This window comes from Phascolarctos cinereus, unplaced genomic scaffold (assembly GCF_003287225.1).
Source record: "Phascolarctos cinereus isolate Bilbo 61053 unplaced genomic scaffold, phaCin_HiC Scaffold_1;HRSCAF=81, whole genome shotgun sequence".
Lineage (NCBI taxonomy): Eukaryota > Metazoa > Chordata > Mammalia > Diprotodontia > Phascolarctidae > Phascolarctos > Phascolarctos cinereus.
Genome location: NW_027555514.1, coordinates 37,839,241 through 37,862,477, shown reverse-complemented (window position 1 = coordinate 37,862,477; position 23,237 = coordinate 37,839,241). Strand labels below are relative to the sequence as shown.

General features: G+C 36.9%; 1 protein-coding gene across 3 annotated transcripts in view; it reads right to left on the bottom strand.

The window, feature by feature from the left end:
• The window catches only part of ANKRD28 (ankyrin repeat domain 28), a 204,466-nt gene that overhangs the window by 66,603 nt on the left and 114,626 nt on the right, over positions 1 to 23,237 (bottom strand). For all 3 annotated transcript variants that reach the window (XM_078151469.1, XM_020987233.2, XM_020987235.2), the window contains 3 exons: positions 14,543 to 14,613; positions 11,859 to 12,059; positions 10,827 to 10,914 (listed from right to left, as the gene is read on the bottom strand). In XM_078151469.1, the coding sequence (XP_078007595.1) occupies positions 10,827 to 10,914; positions 11,859 to 12,059; positions 14,543 to 14,613 (360 nt within the window). The remainder of the gene's footprint in view (positions 1 to 10,826; positions 10,915 to 11,858; positions 12,060 to 14,542; positions 14,614 to 23,237) is intronic.

The following is a 23,237-nucleotide window of genomic DNA, read 5'->3' as shown; positions in this document are numbered from 1 at the left end:
TACTTTCCAGCTTAAAATGTAGAATTCCGAGTATTCCTATATTATATAATAGTGATACTACTTGACCGCTCTATTTTCCAGCATCTTTGATATTCTACAAAAACCTGTAATGACCTGGGCCAATTTCTTGAATAGTTATTAGTAAACATTCAGTACCTGAATATGCTAGAAAAATTTGAAACAAAAACCTACTACAGGAGTGAGGGAAGGAAAGCCTTTATTATGCTTCTCAAGAGAAATGGGCACACTGCACTCTAATATGGCATGTGCATGCTGGTTCAGCAGTAAGAATCAATTCTGAATGGTTATATTCCACCCACCTGATCTGCAATTGGACCAGCTCATCTGAGTTACACTCCTCCTGAACTACCCATCCATGTTCCTCCATGTTTCTCTTTGTCAAGTTAACTCCACTGGGATCATGCGTCCCATGTTAAAAAACGGCAGCTATCTCTGCTCTCGCCCTGTTGAGGCCCCATCCTTGACCCCTACGGGTCACAACAGGTTTAGCCCCCACGGCTCCTTCAGGAACTAGATGTTTGCAGAATGTTTGGGGCACTTTCTGATTGGCTGAGGGACTATGCAACAAGATCGTGGAAGTCCTTCTCAGAATTCCCTTGTTCTGCTGTGGAAGCCTAACTTCTAATCCTTTCTCACAAATATATTTCTCATTCAAATAATCTCTCACCAGACCTTCTTCTGTGCAAATCTTGCTCCCCACTCTCAATTTTAATATGCTGTCCATAATAATTTACATTTTCCCTATATACTGAATGCTGGAGTGTGCTTATGTAAAAAATCTTTACTTTTTGAGGGGGAAAGCATGAACACATGGTCTCTACCTATGTTTCAGACTTTTCTCTTCCACTAACTACCTGTACAAAATCCTTTACTCTCCAGCTCAACTGAATATCGCTTTTCCCAAGAAGACCGTGACTGCTCAAGTTTCTGTCTTGGTTCCTGCCTTCCTGTCATTCCTCTGCAAAGGGGGTGTTGTGTGCATGTTTGTGTGTGTGTTACTATTTCCTAAAATCATCAAAATCTAGGTTACAACTATAAGAATTACAACAGCATTAAGATTTTTAGCAAACTGCTCTGTAATCAGGCTTTTAATTAACATAAGATGCTAAAACCAGACATAAGAAATGTGTAGTTTGCTTAAAAGGGGCAGAGCTAAGAGAGTAGGGTAGGAGGGAGCAGCTGAGTCCATAACTCCTCCAAGCAGATCTAGAAAATGCACTAGAATGATTCCTGATAAGGAAATCCAGAAAAAGTTACAGTGAGTTCTTTGTCTGGACCAGGTCAGCCTAGGGAGACATGAAAGGTCTGCTAACACAGGTAACAGGGCTGGGGCACTAAAACACTGTGCCTGGAGCACTCCAGATTCAGACAAGGCCACACCCAGATCCATATGGGATATTGTGATGGGTACAAGTGCCATCTGGCAATTTCATCAACCACTACCCAGTTATGGGTCACAGATCCAGAGCAGACTGAGAAAAGCAGACTGCAAATTGGGGGTGGGGGAGAGAGAGAGGGGAATGTAGAGTTTCCAGACAGGGAGGTTCTGGGTGGTACCAATAAAGGAGGAAGTTAGAAACAAGGAACAGCAGGGTGCCTCAGATCCCAGGAGCAGAGCAAGGTCTCAGATTAGCTTCTAGCTCCATCTAAAGCCTGTAGAGGAATATCTAGGTCAAAGGGGACCCTATAGTTCTGTCACTCTTAACCAATCAAACTACCTAGCTAGCTGGCTGATAGGGGCAGAGTAGTAGTAATCTTCTGTGGCTGACTGAAACTCAGGCCAGGAATTTGCAGAGATCACACCAGAAAGTAATCAAGCTTCATCCTGGATCAGACTACTCCAAAAGCACAGAAAGCTAGCAGGTTCCCTAGCCAGTCCCTGAGATCCTAGAATAACAAACACAACACAAAATAAACACCTCAAGAAAGCATCAACAGGACAAGACCTACCCTACAGAAATATGGCAGAGCTCAACCCTCACATCAAATCTAAGTCAGGCTGAAAGGATAGGCAAACAAAAAAAGAACCCCACAACAAACAAATGCAGAAGAAGAGTATGATTCCAAAACACCTACAAATAATTTGTCAGAGAAAAATACAGCTTGGGCAAAAACTCAATGAGAATTCCTGGAAAAGATGAAGTTAAAAAAAAAGAGTTAAAAGTTGTTTTAATAAATGAGATGAGAAATAAATGAGGAGAAAACTGCCAAAGAAATGAGAGCTATGGAATAAAGAACTGGAAAGAGAATTAACAGCTTGGCTGTTAAAGGGAGAAAACCTTGCCTAAGCAGCAAACTCTGAAAATTAGAATGGACCAAAGAGAAGCCAATGACACTAAAAGACAACAAGGCATATTAAAACAAAGTGTGAAAAAACAGAACATGGAAATTAAAGATCAAGGAGAAAAAAATTTAAGAATCACCGGACTATCCAAATGCTGTGACCAACAAAAGAGGCCATTTCATCACATTTCATGAAAACTTAAAACTACAAACCCAGAGCTCTTAGAAAAACAGGGTTAGGCTAAATGGAAGTACAAAGAGTCCACTGGTTATGTCCTTAAAGAAAGACTAAAATGAAAATGTCCAGGAACATCACAGCCAAAATCTAGAACTTTTAGGTCAAAGAACCAATACTGCAAGCAACCAGAAAAAAAGGAATTCAAATGTTAAAGAGCCACAATCAGGCTCACATGCACTTTAGCAGACACCACTGTAAAGTAGTGAGGAGCTTAGAATACCATCTTCCAGAAGGCAAAAGATATAGGCTTACAATGAAGAATAACTTGCTTGGCAAAACTGAGTACAAAGCTACAGGGGAAAAAAATGAACCTTTGATGAAACAGGACTTCAACGCATTCCTGATGAAAAGATCCAAGCCATGTAGAAACTCAAGTTCAAACACAGCAGTGAAAGGAAACTTAAAAAGGTAAACATGAATGCACAATGAGAAATAACTACAGAATGATAAACTACTTACTTTCAAAAACCTGTGTCTATTCTGAATCCTATCCTCAAGGGTCATGGATGCAATATAATTAGACAAGGCCTGGGAGTGCTTTTGTTGAATTACTTGGTGTCCTGATGATCTTAACAGAAGAATGGAAAGATGGGGGAAGAATACACTGAGGGAGAAGGAAAAGGAAGGTTAGGGAAAATTCTCTTTCCTAATGCGTGTGTAAGCAGAAGTCTGAACAAACACAGCTAGGTGGAGGTGGGGTGGGGAAGGTGAAGCAGCTGACACTTCAGCCTCACTCTTACTTGAACAGGTTAGAGGGGCTGCCCGTAAACTGGGGAAGGGCTGAACAAGCTCATCACATATACATGATGGAATACTATTACACCGTAAGAAATTATGAAGGAAATGACTTCAGAAAAATCTGAGAAGATACATAATCAAATGAAGTAAAGGGATTTGTTTTTCTTTAGGTCTCAAGCGTGTCATTTGGGAGGTGGGGAATTGGGAGTAGAAAGGGGTGATGGGGAGGGAAGGTGAGAAGGCAGATTTTTGCTGATTGAAGATAATGAAATACAGTTTTTTAAAATTTAAAACCCCAGCAGATAGACAGAATGTATAGAACTGTTGTAAATTTGAAGAGCTGCATTCTAGAATGTCAATGTGTAGCTCACTCTTGCTTTGTGTATTTACATTTCTTTACACTGAATGAAGTATTCAGTCTTCCTGTTCTTTTTATGAAATATCATGGACAACATACTACAGTGTTTCAGATGGATACTTAACTTGAGCCTAAGAGCCTAAGATTTAAATATCAATAAAAACATAGTAAAGATAATAGATAATTTTAACACGTAAAATTGAAACGCTTTTATAAAAACAAAATCTATGTACCTAGGATCATAAGGGAAGCTACTGATGGAAAAAATCTTTGCAACACACATCTCTGAGATCCAAGATACATCCATGGAATGAATGTACACATAAGATCAAGAGTTGTTCCCGAAGGGAAACAGTAAAAGAATATGAGCATTTTTCAAAAGGAAAATGGCAAATTGTTAATAACCATAAGAAAAAGTACTCAAAATCACTAATAATCACACAACGCTAACATTTCACCTACTACATAGCAAACTGGCAAAGAGGACAACTCAGAACAGCAATGCAAGATCACGCGTTATTATGCTGTCAATGAAAATTAATTGGCCCAAACATTTGTGATAAGAGAATGACTAAGTTGCTTCTTCACTTTGTCAAAGACAGAAAAAAGGTTCCACATATAAACAAACAATGGGCATTTACTGGGAACCTAAATATCAGTCTCTATGATAAGTCCTGGGAAAGTAAAGACAAAAGTGAAAAAAGCCTTGGCACTTATATTCTAATAACATTTTTGATAAGACTAAAAACCTGGAAATTAAGTAATGCTCATTGATTGGGGAATAGTTTTGAAAACTGTGGTGTGTGAACATAATAGAATATTATTGCACTGTGATGATGACGATGATGTTAATAGGTAACATTTATATGGCACTGGGCTAAGCACTTTACACTATTATCCTCACAACAACACTCGAACAACAGTGGCTACTCTTATCCCCATTTTAGAGACAAAGAAACTGAGGCAGACAGAGGTTAAGTGACTTGCCCAGGGTCACAGCTAGTATCTCAGGCTATAGGAATTCAGATCTTCCTGACTCCAGGTCTAGCATGTTACCTACTGTGCCACCAGCTGCTCCAGAAAAAAGAAAAAGACAAATGCAATGAATTAAAAAAAAAATCACAAGAATTAAATGAAGAGATACAAAACTGACTCAAGTAGAAGGCAAATAATATACACAATGAGTGAAAAATGGAAATGAAATTATTACTACCAGGTTCAATGTGAAAAGACCCAAGAAAATGCACTTCTTTCTTCCTCATCTTTGCAGCAATGGACCATTAGAGGGGGAGGACAGAAGGGAAGGAAGTGGAGGGCAAGGAACAGAATAGTGCACACAGCCAGCCACAATTGATATGATGGTAGGTTATGTTTCAAAAGAACCCACTGGGAAGGCAGGAAAGGAATGTATGTAGAAATGACTGTGATGTAAAAACAAAATGCATGGGTGAAAACCAAACAAACAAACAAAAAATGCTCTCTTAAACCATGGATAAACCTCTACCAACACTGAATTTATACATTTAACCCCAGAAACAAAAAAATCATTAATTTTTTAAAAAGCAGAGCTAAGAACTGTTTCAATAACTTTAAAATACTGGCAGCTAGGGAGCACAGGGAACAGAGTACTGCACTGAAGTCAGGGAGACCTGGGTTATATTAGTATTACATAGAAAACACTGATGATTTGTGTGGATTTACTTTATATTCTACAAGTTTGTAGTTATTATTTCATTTTTCAGCTGACTCTTTAGGGTTAAATACACTATATCATTTGGAAAAAGCAATAATTTTGTTTCTGCATTATCTATATTAATGCTTCAATTTCTCTTTTCTTGTTTTATTGCCATAGTCAACATTTCTATTACTGTGTTAAACAGATGTGGTGACAATGGACAACCTAGTTTCACCACTAATTTACTGGAAAGGATTCCAGTTTATCTTTAATACAAATTAATTGTAGCTCTTGGTTTTAGATAAATATTATTTATCATTTTAAGTAAAGTCCTACTTGTTCCTATGTTTTCTAAGTAGTTTTTTTTTTTTAAAGACAATTGGGGTTAAGTGACTTGCCCAGGGTCACACAGCTACTAAGTGGCATGTGTTTGGTTTGAGGCTGGATTTGAACTCAGGTCCTCCTTACTTCACGGCCTGTGCTCTATCCACTGTACCACCTAGCAGCTTTTTTTTTTAAACAGAAATGGACATTTGATTTTATCAAAATCTTTTTCTATATGTACTGATGTAATCAAATTTCTCTAGATTTTTATTACTATGGCTGAATTTATAATTTTCCTAATTTCAAACCAATCCTGAATTCATGGTATAAAGCAAACTTGCATCATTGTTATTTTAACCTCTCTTGTTAATATTTATAACATAGGAGGCACCTAATAGATGTTTTTCATCTTTGTTCATTAGGAATATTGGTCTATAGCTTTGTTTTTCTGTTTTGACTCTTCGCAGTTGATGTACCAGGATCCTATCTGTGTCATAAAAGGAATTTGGTTGCATCCCTTCTTTTGTTATTTTTTTTGGCAAACAATTTATGTAATATTGTAATTAATTGTTCTTTGAATGTTTGATAGAATTTATTAGTAAATACAATTGCAAATCTAAGACTGAAATGACTGGCAAAATATTAATTACGCATGGATAGGACAAGCCTATATAATGAAATTTATAATACTACCTAGATTATTATTCAGTGTTATGCCAATCAAAAAAAGCTAAGGATTACTTTATAGAACTAGAAAAAGTAATGATGAAATTAGAGGCAGCTAGATGGTACAGTAAAAAATGCTGGACTTGGAGTCAGAAATTCATGCGTTCCCATTTGGCCTCAGACACTTACTAGCTGTGTGACTCTGGGCCAGTCACTTAACACTGTTTGCCTCAGTTTCCTCATTTTTAAAATGATCTGGAGAAGGAAATGGCAAACCACTTCAGTATCCTTGCCAAGAAAACTCCAAATGGTGTCATGAAGGGTGGGACAGAACTAAAATGACTGAACAGCAAAAATAATGAAATTCATTTGGAGGCAAAAAAATCAAGAGCCTCAGGAGAAATAATGAAAAGAAATGGAAACAAAAGGGGGCCTAGCAGTGCCAGATTTTAAACCATACAAAAAGCAGTAATTATAAAAACAAATTGATACTGGTTAAAAAATAAGAGAGAGATTAATCAGTGGAAAAGATTAGATACATAATATACATAAGCAAACATATCTAATACCACAGTATTCAATAAACACACATATCCCAGCTAAGTCCCAGATAAGGACTCACTTAATTAAAGGAAGAAAAGCATCAATCAGTGGTTTTAAAAAATGAGAAGAGAGCAGAAGATATTCAGAAAGGGAAAGAGACAATTAAAGTTATATTAGAACTACCAAGCAAAATTTGAATTATACAAAAAAGATATACACGATGAGAAAAAAGAAACAGTATATATAATAGAAATTTAGTTTTTATGTTGTTATTGTTCAGTCATTTGTCAGTCATGTCCCACTCTTTGTGATTCCATTTGGGGTTTTCTTGGCACAGATACTGGAGTGGTTTACCATTTCCTTCACCAGCTCATTTGACAAATGAGGAAATTGAGGCAAACAAGGTTAAGTAACTTGCCCAGGGTCACACAACTAGTAAGTGTCTGAGGCCAGATTTAAACTCGGGTCTTCCTGACTCCAGGCCAGTGCCCCATCAACATCTGCTCTGAAACTCATCATCTTGGAGCTGCCTGCCACTCTGGGAACTACATGACTATATTGAGGGTCCCATAGTCAGTGGCAAAGCAACCTGAACACAGCTCTCCAGGCATTAGATCAGACTGACTCATTCCACCCATTCATTCTTCAAAAATCAAGCCAGATACTTAAAGACACCCCCAAGGACGAAAGAGCCAAGGAGAAGAAGAGGTTATGGGTGCTAAAGGCAACTCCATCTATTTCAAAATCGTACCATAGGCTAGCCCCATCCTGAGATATTCATTATCTGGGGAGAAATTTCCAGGTACTCTTTATTAGAGCTCAGGAAGATCAGTCTTTTCTGACATCAGGCCTAGCACTTCACTGCACCACCCAGCTGCCCTGGTCTTATGTATATCCCCCATTTTTCTTTATATGCTGAGATGTTCATGTTTGTTGGGTTTGTACTAAGAACAGAACTTTAAAAAAAGGTTTTTAATATAAGAAGGGAAAAAAGTTCTAAATCACACCAACATTTCCTGAGTGACTTACACAGACCCAATATTATGGAAGGCTTCTCATTTAAAGGAAGACACTGAGGAATTTTCCTTAAAACAATTCAAAATATAACTTGCAATATGTGAGGGAAACACTGTAAGAGAACTCTGAGGAAGAGCAAGAGAAAAGCAGAGGGGAAGAGAGATGCCAGGAGGTATCTAATGAACCGTGCCTTGGGAACTAGCTGGTAGCCTAGGCTGGAGACACAAAAGACAAAGCAATCACTATACAGATCCGGACAAGGAAAATCACTTCAGTAGTACAAAAAAGACTGACTAAAGTAGAAGAGCCTGGTGGGACGCAGAACGGTGTGACATTATGATGAAAGAATATGGCCAGGAGTTAAAGAGGGCCTGTAATAGGACTGGATGTGCAAGTACAGAAGTAAAGGTGGCCATGCTCTACTCAAATGTGTTGCCATTATTCCAAGGATGCGTCATTAGAGAACTTACATTCTGTTTCTTCCTCCTGTGGAAACTTTGTGTCATTCTTAATCTTGCTCAATGCATCAAAAGTGAAAGGAGGGAGAGGGTCATGAATTTTTTCCCAATGGGCATAAATAGAATAGTTGGAAGGCATGAAGCTCCCTACACCATACTTGTACCTGACAAAAAAAAAAACACAAACCCTAAAAACCAACCCCAGAGGCCCTGAGCTACATGTGCTTGGCTATTCTGGGAAAGAACAACTGGAGGCAGCTCACTGCTGCTTCCCACCTTCCCTTTTTGTCAATAGCTCCAAGCTGTCTTGGAGCAGGAAAGACTTTGTATACTATGATTAAGTTACACATTCTTTCACATGATTTGCATTTACCAGGCATCTTCAATTTTTTAAAAAATGAAAGCATTTCTATATTACCATTTATTTGGGACAGCCACCCTTAATAGCTGATACACACCAAATACACATTCCATACATGCCATGTATGTGTACAGACAGACAGACACACACACACACACACACACACTCACGTAGGAGGGGGGTGGTGGTATTTCTTTGTCCACTTCTCCACAACATAGACACTAACACAACAACACTTTAAATTTTGCAGTGCACTCCCCAAAGCTACTCTATGGTAAGTTACTATACTGAAACCAATCTCCTGATCCCTAGTTTTGAACAGAGGTTTTAGTTAGTATAGGCAAAAAGGCATCCTCTGCTCTGAAGGGAACTATTTTAATGAGGAAGACAATATGCCAACAGCTATGCACAAATAAGATAGATGAGGGATAAACTGGAGAATCAACAGATGAAAGGCATTAATTATCATTTAGGAGTATCAGGCAAGGCTTCTTGAAGAAAACGGTATTGGATACTTCAAGGAAGCCAGGAAAGTCAGGAGATGTAGATCAGGAAGGAGAGTATTACGAGTATGGGGAACAGCCAGGGAAAGGGCCCAGAGGCCAGAGATGACAGTGTCTTCTGTGAGGAAGATCAAAGAAGCCAGCCATGGAATCACTGATAGTGTTGAGCAGAGTCAGAAACAAGGAGACCAGAAAAGCAGGAAGGGGCCGAGTTAATGAAGTACTTTAAAAGTGAAACAGAAGATTTCGTATTTGATCTGGGAAACAACAGAGAGCCACAGATGTTATTGAAGAGGGGGAGTGACATGGTCAGATCTGTCTTTTAGCAGTGCCACTTTGAAAGCTGAGGTGGGGAGAGACTGAAGCACAGTGAAGCTAGCCAGAGGTTTACTATATTAGTCCAAGTGTGAGGGAATGAGGGCATACAATAAGATGGTAGCAGTGTCAGAAGGAAGCAGGCATAGCTGATGTTCCAAGAGCAGAATCAGGAGAGGAAGACTTGAGTTGGAAGGCTAGTTCTTTATCACATTTCCTGTGAGTTCTGAGTTAACTTTGGTCAACTCCAATAGGTTTGCAGCTCATGAGAAGAATAGTTATAAATGTGTAAGATAAAAAATATGACTTAAAGTAGAATAAATTATATGTTTATAATACATGATTTGTCCAGGAAGCAGAACTGTGACAGTGCTTAGCACAGTGCCTGGCACCATAGTAGGTGCTTAATAATTGATTACTGGACTAGATTTAGATTTAAAGGGCTAAAAATCCATATAAAAATCCAGTTAATCTTCCAACATTCATATGACTAGAATCATTCCTGTGATTTTCTTAGTAACCTCATTTTCACTTTCATGTTGGCAACTGTGCCCATTCATGGCTGACATCTGACCCAGTGGAAAGTAAGATTGAGGTTAAAAATGTTTTAGTTTTAAGAATTTGATTTGTTGCACTCTATTTATGGTACTGTAGATTTCATGTGTTATAAAAACTGAATATTATCTGAAAGCAATGTTTTTAAAAACTGAGATGTTAGCACGACAGGTCACAGAAATCTAGAGAATTACTAGTGAGAAAAAACTTTGCATATTACCAATTTTATTTTGTGTGCTGCATTTCATGGGTTATTTCATGACTATTATGTAAGAGAAAGTACAATTATCAGAATTAATGTTTTGTTACAAAGAATTGTTAAGTATGCAAAAAAAGTATATAGCAAAAGATTAGGTTTTGGTGGTCATGGGACTATCCCCCTATTTCCCATAGGTTCAATGTATTAACATCTGTGTTGTTGACTTTCTCACCATTCTCTAGGAAGATACCCCCATGACAGTTGAGGACTGACTGTACAACCAGTGGGCTAGCAATTGGTGAAATGATCTCAAAACCAGATCAGATAAAAGATGGAGGGGAGGATTAAATACACTTCATATTCAACATTTCGTATTAACACAATGATTCAAAATAGCACTGGACACAGCCTCCCAATAATGTTATGTGTAATCTATATATAACTACTCTCTATATCCTGTTCTTTCATTTCTTCCATAACTTCTACAAAAATGATTTAGTCAATCATTCAATCACAAGAATTGTAATGTGTGATTTATAAAACACAGCTCAAAAATGAAATAAATTACATACCCATATATGCTGCCCAATGAATAGCACGTCTGTCCTTCTTATCAAATGCATTAATATTAGCACCTCTAGACAGCAGCAGATTGACCATCTGAGATAAATAAACAACATAATTTCATATTAATGCATAAAATTGAGACACTTCTCAGTCCCTATGACGCCACTAAGGAGCTGCCTGTGGGCAAGGCCCTCCACTCCTACAGGCCTCAATTACTTCATATTCAAAACGAGAGGACAAAACTAGAAAAAGTTCCCAAATAACTTTTTGGGAGTATAGAATTGCTTTTTTAATGTAAAAAAACAAAACCCATGGGCCCCCACAAGAAAATAATTGGACTACTTACACCCATTCAATAAGAAAACACAAAATGCCTCATCTAAGGAAGCAAACAAACATTAAGTGCCTACTGTGTGCCCACTTTACAATCATCTCATTTAATCCTCACAACAAGGCAGGGAGGTAAACCCCATTTTACAGAAAAGGAAACTGAGGCAAACTGAAGTGAAGTCACTTGCCCAGAGTTACACAGCTAATAGATGTCTGAGGCTGGATTTGAACTCATATCTTCCTAATTCCGGGCCCAGAGCTCTGCTCTATCCATTGTGCCACCAAGTTACCCCAAGGGATATTATGAATTCAATAATGCTTTTAAATTAACTTGAAACCTTGGACTTGATCTTATTTAAATTTCCTGCAAGTTATAAAATTCTATGATTCTTTGATTAGTGGGGAAAATAAACAAAAGAAATAATGCAATACAGCAACCTGGTACTTAGCTTCCATAATCCCTGCTGAAAGTTATATTTAAAATAGATTAAACATAGCTGACTATAATTGCTGAATAAAAAAAACTTCTAAAACAATGATAATTAAGATATAAATGTCTGCTAGAATGAGAGTTTAAGGCTTTGCTATGGGTAAGAGGAAAAATGAAATCCAAAATACTTTCTCCTATTTTTAATTATACAAATAATTTTTTTCATCCTAACAGACAAAAATCACTCTTAAAGAACACTAAATAACTGATTGCGTACCTCCACATGTCCGCTGAACGCTGCATGATGCAAAGCTGTTCTGCCAGCTCTATCAGACACATTTACATTGCTTAGGAGGGGAACCAAAGCTTCAGCACACTGGACAGCTTTGTTTGCAGCAGCTATATGTAAAGGAGTTTGCCAATTTTTATCACGAGCATTAACATCTGCTGAATGCTTCAACAATACCTGGACAGCTTCCTGAAAAATTTGTGTAAACAAAAATTAAGTGAAAAAGGATAGAGCAGTTATAAAAATATACCAACACCCACTGAGAAAAATAATATTAAAATATAAAGGTGCTTGTGGAGTTTATAACAGTAAAACTTATTTATTAATATACTTTAACAAATCCCCCAAACTGAAGGCTCTTTTGATAACATGGTATAGACAATCATGTAAACATGTGACTTAACTATTCAGGTAACCTAAGATTTCTCTCTTGATATTTCAGATTGCTGATTGCTCCAAAACAGAGTAATTCCTATTGTTAATTCTTGTTCATAGGCATAAAAAATTAAAAATTGCTTTAGCAAATGACCTATGTTTTTCTTAGCTATTCCTTAATCAAACTTAGTTCTCTTATATCGTTTCCCTTTATTCCTCAAAATTCAATTCAACAAGCAAGCATTTAGGAGTTAGATACAATGAAAAAAAAATAGTTGCTGCCCTCACAGAGTGGACTTGGTGGACTCAACATGTACATTCATAATTAAATTACAAGATGATCTGACAAAGGAGAGAACACTCAGAAAGCAGCATCTGAACTCAGCCTTGGAAGGAAAGACATTTCAAGACTAGAGGTGGGGGGGAACACACAGAAATGCCTCATTTGGACACCAGGAACAAAGACAGTTTGGACTGAACTAGACTCTGAAATAAGCAGGAAGAGTGAAGGGAACTTGTGTTTAATTCTAGAGGAAAGAGGCAGCAGCATGGAACAACAGCAGAAGTTGTCCTGGTATTGAATCAGAGGGCTGGATTCAGGACCAGCTCTGCCACTCGCTGTGGGACCTTGGAAAAATAAACCATCTGCAGGTCTTGAGAACTAGAGGGAGGACCTAGAATGTCTCTCTAAATCCACGATTCTAAGATTATTATGTAGAAATGACACATGATCAGACTCATACTTCAGAAATAGTCTTCTGTCAGCCATGAGAAAGGTCAGAAAAGAGTAAGCATTTATTCAGGGTCCACATGTGCAACACCGTGTCTGTGCTAAGCACTTAACAGCTATGATTTCTTTTGATGCTCACAACAACCCGGTAAGGTAGATGCCATTATTAATCCCATTTTTCACACAGGAAACTAAAGTAGACTGAGGACATTTTCGAAGAGATGGTTTTAGAATTGCTGGGTTAGAGATATTTAAGGGACATGTAGGAAGAATGGGCAAGGAGAGGGGGAGAAAGAGAGGGGAAGAAAGAGGTAGAGAGGGAGAGAAGAGAGAGAGAAGAGAAAGGAGAGAAGAGAGGAGAGGGGAGAGGAAGAAAAGAGAAGAAAAGAGAGGAGAGAGAGAGGGAGAAAAGAGAGAGGAGAGGAGACAAGGAAGAAGAGGGAAACAGGGGGAGGGAAAGGGAGAAGAGAGGAGAGAGGGAGAAAGAAATTTCTTTCACATACTATTCTGGCCTTCATGAAATCTATGTCCTATATAAACAGGCTCAACAGCTATTGTTTAATCTTGCTCTGATGTTCCTGGAAAGTCTGGAACACACATTCATCCTTAGCTCTGACAACTGAAGAATTTGTTTCCTTCCTCTAAGTCTTTATCCAGATGCTATCACTCCTCCATGAAACCTCTCTCTGATTCCTTCTAGCTCAAAGTCACCTGTTTCATTCTAGTCATTTTCTATCCTGTGGTATGTATTTTTTTTTCTTCCTGCATGCCCTACTTTCCCAGTCAAAATGTAAGTTTCTTAAGAAAAAGGACTGCGATATTTTTTCATTTTTGCATCCTGAATGCTTAGCAAAGTACTTCACACACAGTAGATCCATGATACATTTTTACTGCATCATGCTCTGCATCTATTATTGTTATAATCTAGACCCCTAAGCATTATATAACTTTGAGACCATACTAGATTCTAGTTCATCCCCCTAATTTTGCGATGAGGATGCTAACGTCTAAGATGTCACTGACCTTGGTCAAGGTCTCAAAGTTAATTAGTGACAGTTTAAGGTTTCTGATGCTTTTTCCATAACTCAAACTGAATTATTTTGCAAAAAGTCGTGACATAGTAGGAAACAGAATCATTGAAGAACTTTGAACAGGAAAGTTACAGGCCATCTCTTTCTTGTTTTTAAATTTTCTTGCAACTATCCCTTTACTAGTACTTTCTCAGTTACCATTATTTAATTATATTATTAAATGAATATCTAATCCCATCATAAGAAGTAGTATGGCCTCATAGGTCAAAACTAGGCCTTGGAGCTTGAGGGTTTCCTGGAGGGCTGTGAAGAATGGATTCCCCAGGAGAGAAATGATCTTGACCAAACAAGCACATTTATAAAGGGGGTATGGAGAAGGGTAACTGCACTGAATGCTAGAGACTCAAAGTTTTCCCACTTGTGGAGAGAAGATCGGTGCTTAACCAAGTAGGTTCTTATGATTCTTTTTGCTAGAGATAATATGGCCACTAGGTAATCATTTCTTCAAAAATTATGCTACTAAAAAAAATTCATACCTCACTACAAGATGCAACTGCTCTGTGTAAAGGAGTCAACCATTTGCTGTCTTTGGCATTAACTCTAGCTCCTGCAACAAGAAAAAAAATATAAATTGAATTTTTAAAATTAAAAATTATTATTTCTATAAAATCACTATACCAAAAGTATTAATAGATTTTGTGTTTCAGACATTATGGTAAAAAAGTTTAAATTAATGAGAGTTGATAACAAATTTATAGTTACAAGGTAAAATTATCATTTTAGATCATGGATAGAATATTTAAGTAAGGTAGCATGTACTTATTACTAATAAATCAGTATCTGCTATACTGCCATCAGACTAATGTTGTTCATGCATGGATCTGGTTACTCCTGTTCAATTGCACCCTAAAACACCCACTGAGTAATGCCCTTTATCCGGCATCCAAGACCCTCCAAAATCTAGTACTATTCTATCCACTTTATCTCATATTATTTCCTTCTACGAATTCTTCTTTTCTTTTTCTTTTTTTGGCGAGGCAATCAGGGTTAAGTCACTTGCCCAGGGTCACACAGCTAGTGTCTGTCAAATGTCTGAGGCCAGATTTGAACTCAGATGCTCCTGACTTTAAGGCTGGAGCTCTATCTACTGCGCCACCTAGCTGCCCCTAATTCCTCTTTTCAGCCAAAACGGATCGCATATATTTTCCCTTCCTGGCTTCCATCTCACTCCTCTTTTGACTTCTAAATTCCCATTCAGGTTTTAAATCTTAACTAACATGCCAAGCTCTCCATGAAGTCATCCATCTTTGATTCCCAAGCCAGTAACCATCATTCCTCTTCAGACTTTCCAAAGAACTTTGCTTTTCACCTTTCTAATTCAATTATCAATAACAATAGTAATCATAGATGCAGAATTGAACACTAGAAGCCATCAAGTCCTGAATACATGAACATAGGAGCGTTCCAATACTCCAACAGATCTATGGTCTCCTTGATGTAGGTATCCTCCAGGGTGTTCCATAGATCTCTAGAGAAAATTCTCCCAACCTGATGGAGGCCTTCAAGTCTCTTACAGTCCAAGAACACCAATATAGCACTTGGACAGTCCATTTTATCTATCTTCTCATATTACATGACTGGCCCACATCCTTTTCTGATCATATATTTCCTCAACGATATCTTTTATATTCTTCTTGAACTTATATCCTGATTAGAAAAATATCACAGCTTACTCACACCCACATTATGCATCTCTCCATTATCTTCTGGGTGATTTACAACTGTAATTCCTCAGAGACTTTTGTGTTTCAAAGATTAAAATTCATAAAGTGACAATGGGGAGACACTCACATTGAAAAAAGGAGTTTGCACTAGGTACATGTGGCTTAGGATCATTAAAAACATCACATAACAGTTGCAAACTCATTCTCTGTCTCTCTCCTATTCAATTCTGTACAGTCATTGTCCATTTGTACTATGTTTGTTGCGTACTAACTCAATAAACTGGCCACTCAGCTCAGAATCCAAACAACAGGTATTTTTCACTCACTTAGTTTTTCTTATATGAATGGTTAGGTTGATCTCCTTTCAGTAATCATTAATCTCAAAGAGAATGCCCTTTGATGTTCTAGGGAATGATGAAATAAGTACAATGTAATCTAAAAACAGAAGCACTGTACTTTGCCTTTTACAGCAGTGATTCTTAACTTTAGGTCTGTGGATCCCCCCCCCGATTGTGAAAGGGTCCATGACACACAAAAGGTTAAAAATCTCTGACCTAGAGGGATTCCACCTTACATTTGAACTTCTGCATAAGACATGTTTTGTGACAGTGGCAAACATCTTAAGGGAATACAGGTTTCCTTGTTTCATGCCTCATTTGATGCTAAAGATCAGGGGGCCAATGAATAGTTTAGTTTTTTTATAATGTGTTTCTAAAGGAATCTTGTATTGTAACATCTGCAGGAGTAATTCCTTTTGGGAGGAAAAGCATTCATGGGTGCATTCTGCTTTTCATAAACAAATAACCAACAGTAGGATTTTGTAGTATCCAGTGCAACACCCACCCAACATGAATTATATAGATGTAATCTGCTGTAGAGAATTGTATGCTAAAGTTTTCCTGTTCCCTCAATATATATACAGATCATTCCTTATGAAGAGTTTATAAAAATAAAAAAGCAGGTATAGTTCTCAGTCATGTAGCTTTTGGGAATTACTGTCCATGAGTTTTTCCCTTCTATGCTTTTGTTTTCTCTCAACATATTTTCCAAAGAAATCCACCATATTTTCAATATTATATCAATTTCAGCATGGTTTTCTATATACCTGGTCTTTCCATTCTTCTTGACGTCATCATCCTTAAGATCATTTGTATTTATTTATATAGACTTCGGAGACAGAGAAGTTAGAGTCTAAATGTGCTGGTTCTTCTATCACCAGTGACAAAAATGATTATTTAAAAAAGGGAAGACTTCACTTTTTGAAAAGAACTGCCAGGAAAACTGGAATGCAGTTTGGCAAAAATGAGGTATAGATCAACATATTGCACCATACACTAAAGTAAGCACAAAATGGATACATGACTTGTATACTGAAGGCCATACCTTAAAAAAACAAACAATTAAAAGAGACCAGGTACCTTTCACTGCTTCGGTTGATGACAAAGTAATTAAGGGTTAGTTAAAAAGAGAAAATAAATAACTTAGATTACATGACAATGAAAAGATTTTGCACAAGTAAAATCAATTTAAATGGGATAAAAAGGTAAAAAAAATTACATCATCTATCTCTCAGAGTCTCATAAGCAAGATATATAGGGAAAAACAAAAATATGGAATACTACAGGCCATTTCCCAATGTATATCACCAAATAATACAAATAGAGTTCTCAGAAATTGCATATAAACAAATTATGTACTTTGCCTACTGTGACCTCCTCTGTCCCTTATTTAAGATTCTCTTCCCAACCTTAGCTATCAAAAGTAACTGGCATCTTCTAATTTTCTCGTACTTTTTGAAATGGCATGACTCTTTAATATTCCATTCTCATTCATTTTGAAAATTTATTTATTGTGGTATATGGTATAAGCAAGATGTCAGCTTGAACTATGATTATTAATATTATCATAAAACTGCTTTATAGTTTTTTAGCACATTTTCTGTCAAATAAAGAACCATTCGCCCATTTAAGTTCTTTGATTTACTGACTACCACATCAGTGCCAGCATGTTTGAGAATCCAACATTAAGGGAAAATTTTTAAAATTTTCAAAAAAAAAGAAATTAAAAATTGGAACCTACCAATTTAGTCCTCTTCCATTTAAGCAAGCAGCAGAAGGCAGAAAAGTGATTCAGTCTTTAGCACTTCAATGAGCACTTTCTTCTAAGGCTCTTTACTGAGACTGGGCATTGCATTCACCTCGTTTACCTGATTTATACATACTTTAGTTTTGCTGATTTACATAGACCACTGGAAGCTACATTCTATAATATTCAAGTAAATCATATGTGTTTTTTGGTGGATTGTGGTGATTTATTTAAAAGTTATGCTTCACAAAGGTAATTTCTATTGTAACTTTTGTCTCTAATGGATAAACTAATTTGATTTTGCACACCACAGTGAAGAGGCAATGCGGTGTTGTTGAAAGAACACTGAATTGGAAGTTAGAAGACCTAAGTTCAGATCCTAACTAATGCTGTTTGACCTTGATTTAGTCATTTCTCTTCTCAATTTCCTCATTTATGGAAAGATAGGTTATCCTAGATGATCTCTAAAGACCTTTCTAACCTGAAATCCCATGTTCCTACAAAACATTTCTAAGAATACAAACTAATAGAAGTTCATGGATTGTCTAAATTGTCACTACCACTACTACCATCAGCTATCACATGTAAAAGCAACAGCTCACTCAAAAGTACTTTCAGGTTTATGTTGTACTCCAAATAGAATACAAATGATTTATATCCAATCTAGAATGCTAAACAATCCCATAATCAACCGCTAGTAATTCAGAAGGAAGCAAAGGCAAGTGGGGTAGCTTTGAAAGTAAACATTAAATTGTATACTTAAAAAAAAAGTAAGCTCTACAAAACTAACATTAAATTTCACATATAATATTCTTTTGCCATTCTATTATGATAGTCATTTTCAGTCATATCCAACTTTTCATGACCCCATTTGGGGTTTTCTTGGCAGGGTAATGAAATGGCTTGACATTGCCTTCTCTAGTTCATTTTATAGATGAGGAAACTGAGGCAAACAGGGTGAAGCAACTTGCCTAGGGTCACACAGCTACTAAGTGTCTGGGGCTGGATTAAAACTTAGGAAGATGAGTGTTCCTGACTCTAGGCCTAGAACTCTATCCACTGTGCCAACTTAGCTGCCTCATTCTGTTTTTGTATATGGAAATACTTTGCGATTGTGTTTTTTTTGGGGGGGGGTGTTGGTGAAATTCACAATTTAAAAAATTTTTAAAGTTTATCTCCCTAGCTGGGAGGTAAGATTAACACAATGATGAAAGGACTTTAAAGACATGGGAACTTCCTTCATAGAAAGAAATTGCAATCCATTCAAACCTCCTTCCCTCACAGCCTCATAGAATCTTTCTCTTCCTTCAAGATACAGTTCAACAATCTGGAACCATGCCCAAAGGGCTATAAAAATGTGCATACCCTTTGACCCAGCAATAGCATTTCTAGGGCTGTAACCCAAAGAGAGCATAAAAATGGGAAAAGGACCCACATGTACAAAAAATATGTATAGCAGCTCTTTCCATGGTGGCAAAGAATTGGAAATTGAGGGCATGCCCATCAACTGGGGAATGGCTGAACAAGTTGTGGTATATGAATGTAATGTAAAACTACAGTACTATAAGAAATGAGCAAACGGACTTTAGAAAAACCTGGAAAGACTTGTATGGACTGATGCTGAGTGAAGTGAACAGAACCAGGAGAAAGTTGTACATAGTAACAGCCACGTTGTATGATGACTAACTTTGATAGACGTAACCCTTCTCAGCAATGCAAGGATCTAAGACATCTCCAAAAATCTCATAATGGAAAATGCTACCCACATCCAGAGAAAGAACTATGGAGTTTGATGCAGATCAATGCTCTTTTTTTCTTTTGTTTTGTTTCTTCTTTCCTGTGGTTCCTCTTATGAGTTCTAATTTTTCTTTACAACATGACTAATGTGAAAACATGTTTAATAGGAATGTACATATAAAGCTTATATCAGATTTCGTGCCATTTTGGGGAAGAAGGCAGGGAGGGAGGGGAAGCAAATTTAAAACTCAAAAGCTTTGTGAAGTGATTGCTGAAAACTAAAAATGAATTAATAATTTTTTTAAAAAGATACAGCTCAAGCATGACCTACATAAAGCCTTTTCTGACCCCCCCCCCATAGATAGTGCCCTCCCTCTCAAATTACCCTGTATTTAGTCAATTGTGTATATAGTTAAATACAGGGTAGTTTGAGAGGGAGGGCACTATTTTTTATTTATTTGTATTTGTTCTGCTTATATTTACTTTGTCTATATACTTGTTATCTTCACCATAAGAGTGTGAAGTCCTTTGCAAACAGAGATCATTTCATTCTTTGACACTGGCTTCTCTGCAGATCCTTACACATCACTCGACTAAGTATTGCCTGGCTGTCTCACTCTCCCTCTTCATATTTACCTCCTGGCTTCCTTTAAAGTCTCAGCTGAAGTCCACTTTCTGCAAAAACAAGCCTGTCCCATGCCTCTAAATGGTACTGCCTTGCCTCTGAGACTATTCCCAACCTGTCCTGTATATATCCTGTTTGTACATAGTTGTTTGCCTGTTGTCTCCCCTGCTAGACTGCTCCTTGACTCTGCATCGGCATCTCAGAACCTATCACGGGGCCTGGCACACAGCAGGTGCTTGCTCTTAATTGATTCTCACGCTGTGCTATTCTTGCCTGCCCAACTCTGTTTTTGCAAATCCAATTATAATGTTGCTCCATGTTAAAAAGATATAAAAAAATTTTCAGTTTTTTTTTTAAAACAGTGTTACAGTTACACATTAGGGGTGGTTAGCTGCTGTGGAACAATGTTGTGATTGGTAGTGTGACTTGCATATAATAAATTAACAATGTTATTTCAAAGCTATTTTGGTCACAGTAACCTTAGGAGGAATATAGCTATATAACCAAGTACTAGGGTATGTCAGAAATGAAACAGGAGTTCCGAAAAGGAAAAGATTACTGCAGTGGTGATGTCCGAAAGAAGGGTAACTCAGCTTTATTATCTCACTTAATTGTAAATGCACTTCACACTTGTCACTATCGCCCCCTTTTCTCCACCTATTTCATTCCTATCCTCTCTTTAAGATTCCAGCTTCTTCATAAAGCCTTCCCAGGTACTCTATCATCCCTATGCCATTATAGCAAACTCCACCTCTTTCCATTTAGAAGTTATTAATTGCTATCTATAATAATATATAATATATAATAATAACTATAATAAGTACAGGAGGCAGTGGGAGACAAAATTTGGATACATATGAAGACTGTGCAGGTTTCCATTTTTAATCAAATAGGCCATTGAGAACCATCATAAAAGTTTTCAATATCAGTGTGACACGATTGTGGCCAATCTGCTTCTCTTTTCAGGTGGCTGCTGTTCTTATTCTTCCGATCTTTTCTCTAGTCTGGTTTATTTGCCTAAAATTAGGGTTTTCTCAGTTACAGTGACCCATCACTACTTTAAGACTGACTGGACCAATTTACAGCTCCAGTCACAGTGGATGTGCACAGTTCATTTTCTTCTGGTGACTTTCTGACCATAAGAGCATATAAAGGATATTGGCACGATTCTAAATTTAGTGACACTTAAGCTTCTATCTAACCTTTAACTTACCTTTCCTCAGCATAAAGTGGGAAATCGCGATTTGCTCTAAGTCTAGACTATCTAGCTCTCTGTAACTCCAGGAAAGTGGCATGTTCTTCCCAGGGCAATTGCCCAATTTTAGAATTCACATGGATGCACCAGCCTGAGCTCATCGATTCATTATCCAATTCTGAGCATATTTTCAGTCAAATCAAGAAGCCTCCTGATGGTAGGATAGGATGCTAGACCCTCTAACTTATATTTCTATGTTATCAATTGCTAAATAACTACCCCTCTCCTTAAGGGACAAATAAAGACACTACTGGTGCGGTATTGGTGCAGATACTGTTCATACTACCACAGAAACTATTTAACCCAACAATTCATAAAATACAACTTATTTCTGTAAACCACATCATTTCTGGAAAATTTTTCAGGGAAGCTTAGAACTAATGATAAGATAACTAAAGGCAAATAAATGGAGGCATCAATCCACTAGAGGTGCCCCAAGGCTGTAATACTAAAGTCTAGGTAACCAGGGATACTGCTTTAAGGTGACGCTGGTTCCTAAAAATCCACAGACTATCTGGGCTCATAATTATCTTAGGTAATGCCTAAATAATTCTTTAAAAAGTGAAGAGAATGAAGAAATGAAATTTTAATGCCAGGAAGATAGCTGAATAATAACTCAAACTTGTTATGAAAGCATTTTGCTATATGTAACCTATTTTTTATCTGAATTCCAAATTTTATCTTCCAGAGAAACATTTTCCAACCTGCATATTTGCATACTGAAATGGGTTTGCAACAATGTTTTGAAAAATGCAAAGACAAAGTCTCTGTGACAATAAAAAAATAATAATTTAGTCAAATCAGCATCACTGTTTGGGTTTATCCACTAAAATTCCTGTTTTCTAGTTCTTTTAAAAAAATTCATGAGAATCAGTTAAATCTTTGCTGACACTACTTTTTCCTTTACTTCTTCACTGTAGCATGGACCTAGCAGGTCAGTTTTAAATCAAAACAATGATTTCAAATAATAAGAAAATACAACCACAAAAAAAAGGAAAAATAGTTTTTTTACTATCTCAACTGAAAAAGTTAATTGGTTCTTCACAACACTTCAAGAAATAAGACCTTCTAGTATAAAATACAAATCAGGGAAAAGCCAGAGATATGAGCAAGAAGACAGGATGAAAATAAATTCCAAACTCCTTAGCCTGACACTGAATGACTTCCATGATCTGGCGATGACTTACCTTTTCACCTTTTACAAATTACCTTTTCACCCCTTACAAATTCCACATTCTAGCCAAACCAAACTCCCTTCTATCTTCCTTACCTCTTGGCCCTTCTATATATAGAAAGATACTTTGTGGCTCCTAAAATAAAGTCCTCTTGCTGAAATACATGATGAAAGACCTAATTCAATACCACCTCTTCCAGAATCTTCCTTCATTTCCCCTAGTCAAAAGTGATCTCTTTGTAATTTAACATTGCACCCTGTCCATTACAAATCCCTTTATCAATTTGATTTTTGAATAAAATGTACGCATTTCTTGTCACAGGATCTGAACTTTATTTTTGCCCTCTACTACTTTTGCCTTACACACAGAAATCACTTAATACATATTGTTTTAGTTTTACCTAAATAAGTGATTGCCAGTGGTTTTTATCCCTCAAATCCGTTTCAACAATAACAACAAAAAAGAAAAATGTTATGGACCCCCAGGGTAGTTTAATACATTACTCATAATATTCTCTTAGATTTATTCATTAAGTGTTGACAATAATGACAATGCTAGCTTTTGTCCCAAAAGCTCCAAAATTAAAATAGTATTTTATAGCTATACATTTTTATTCTACTTATAATTATT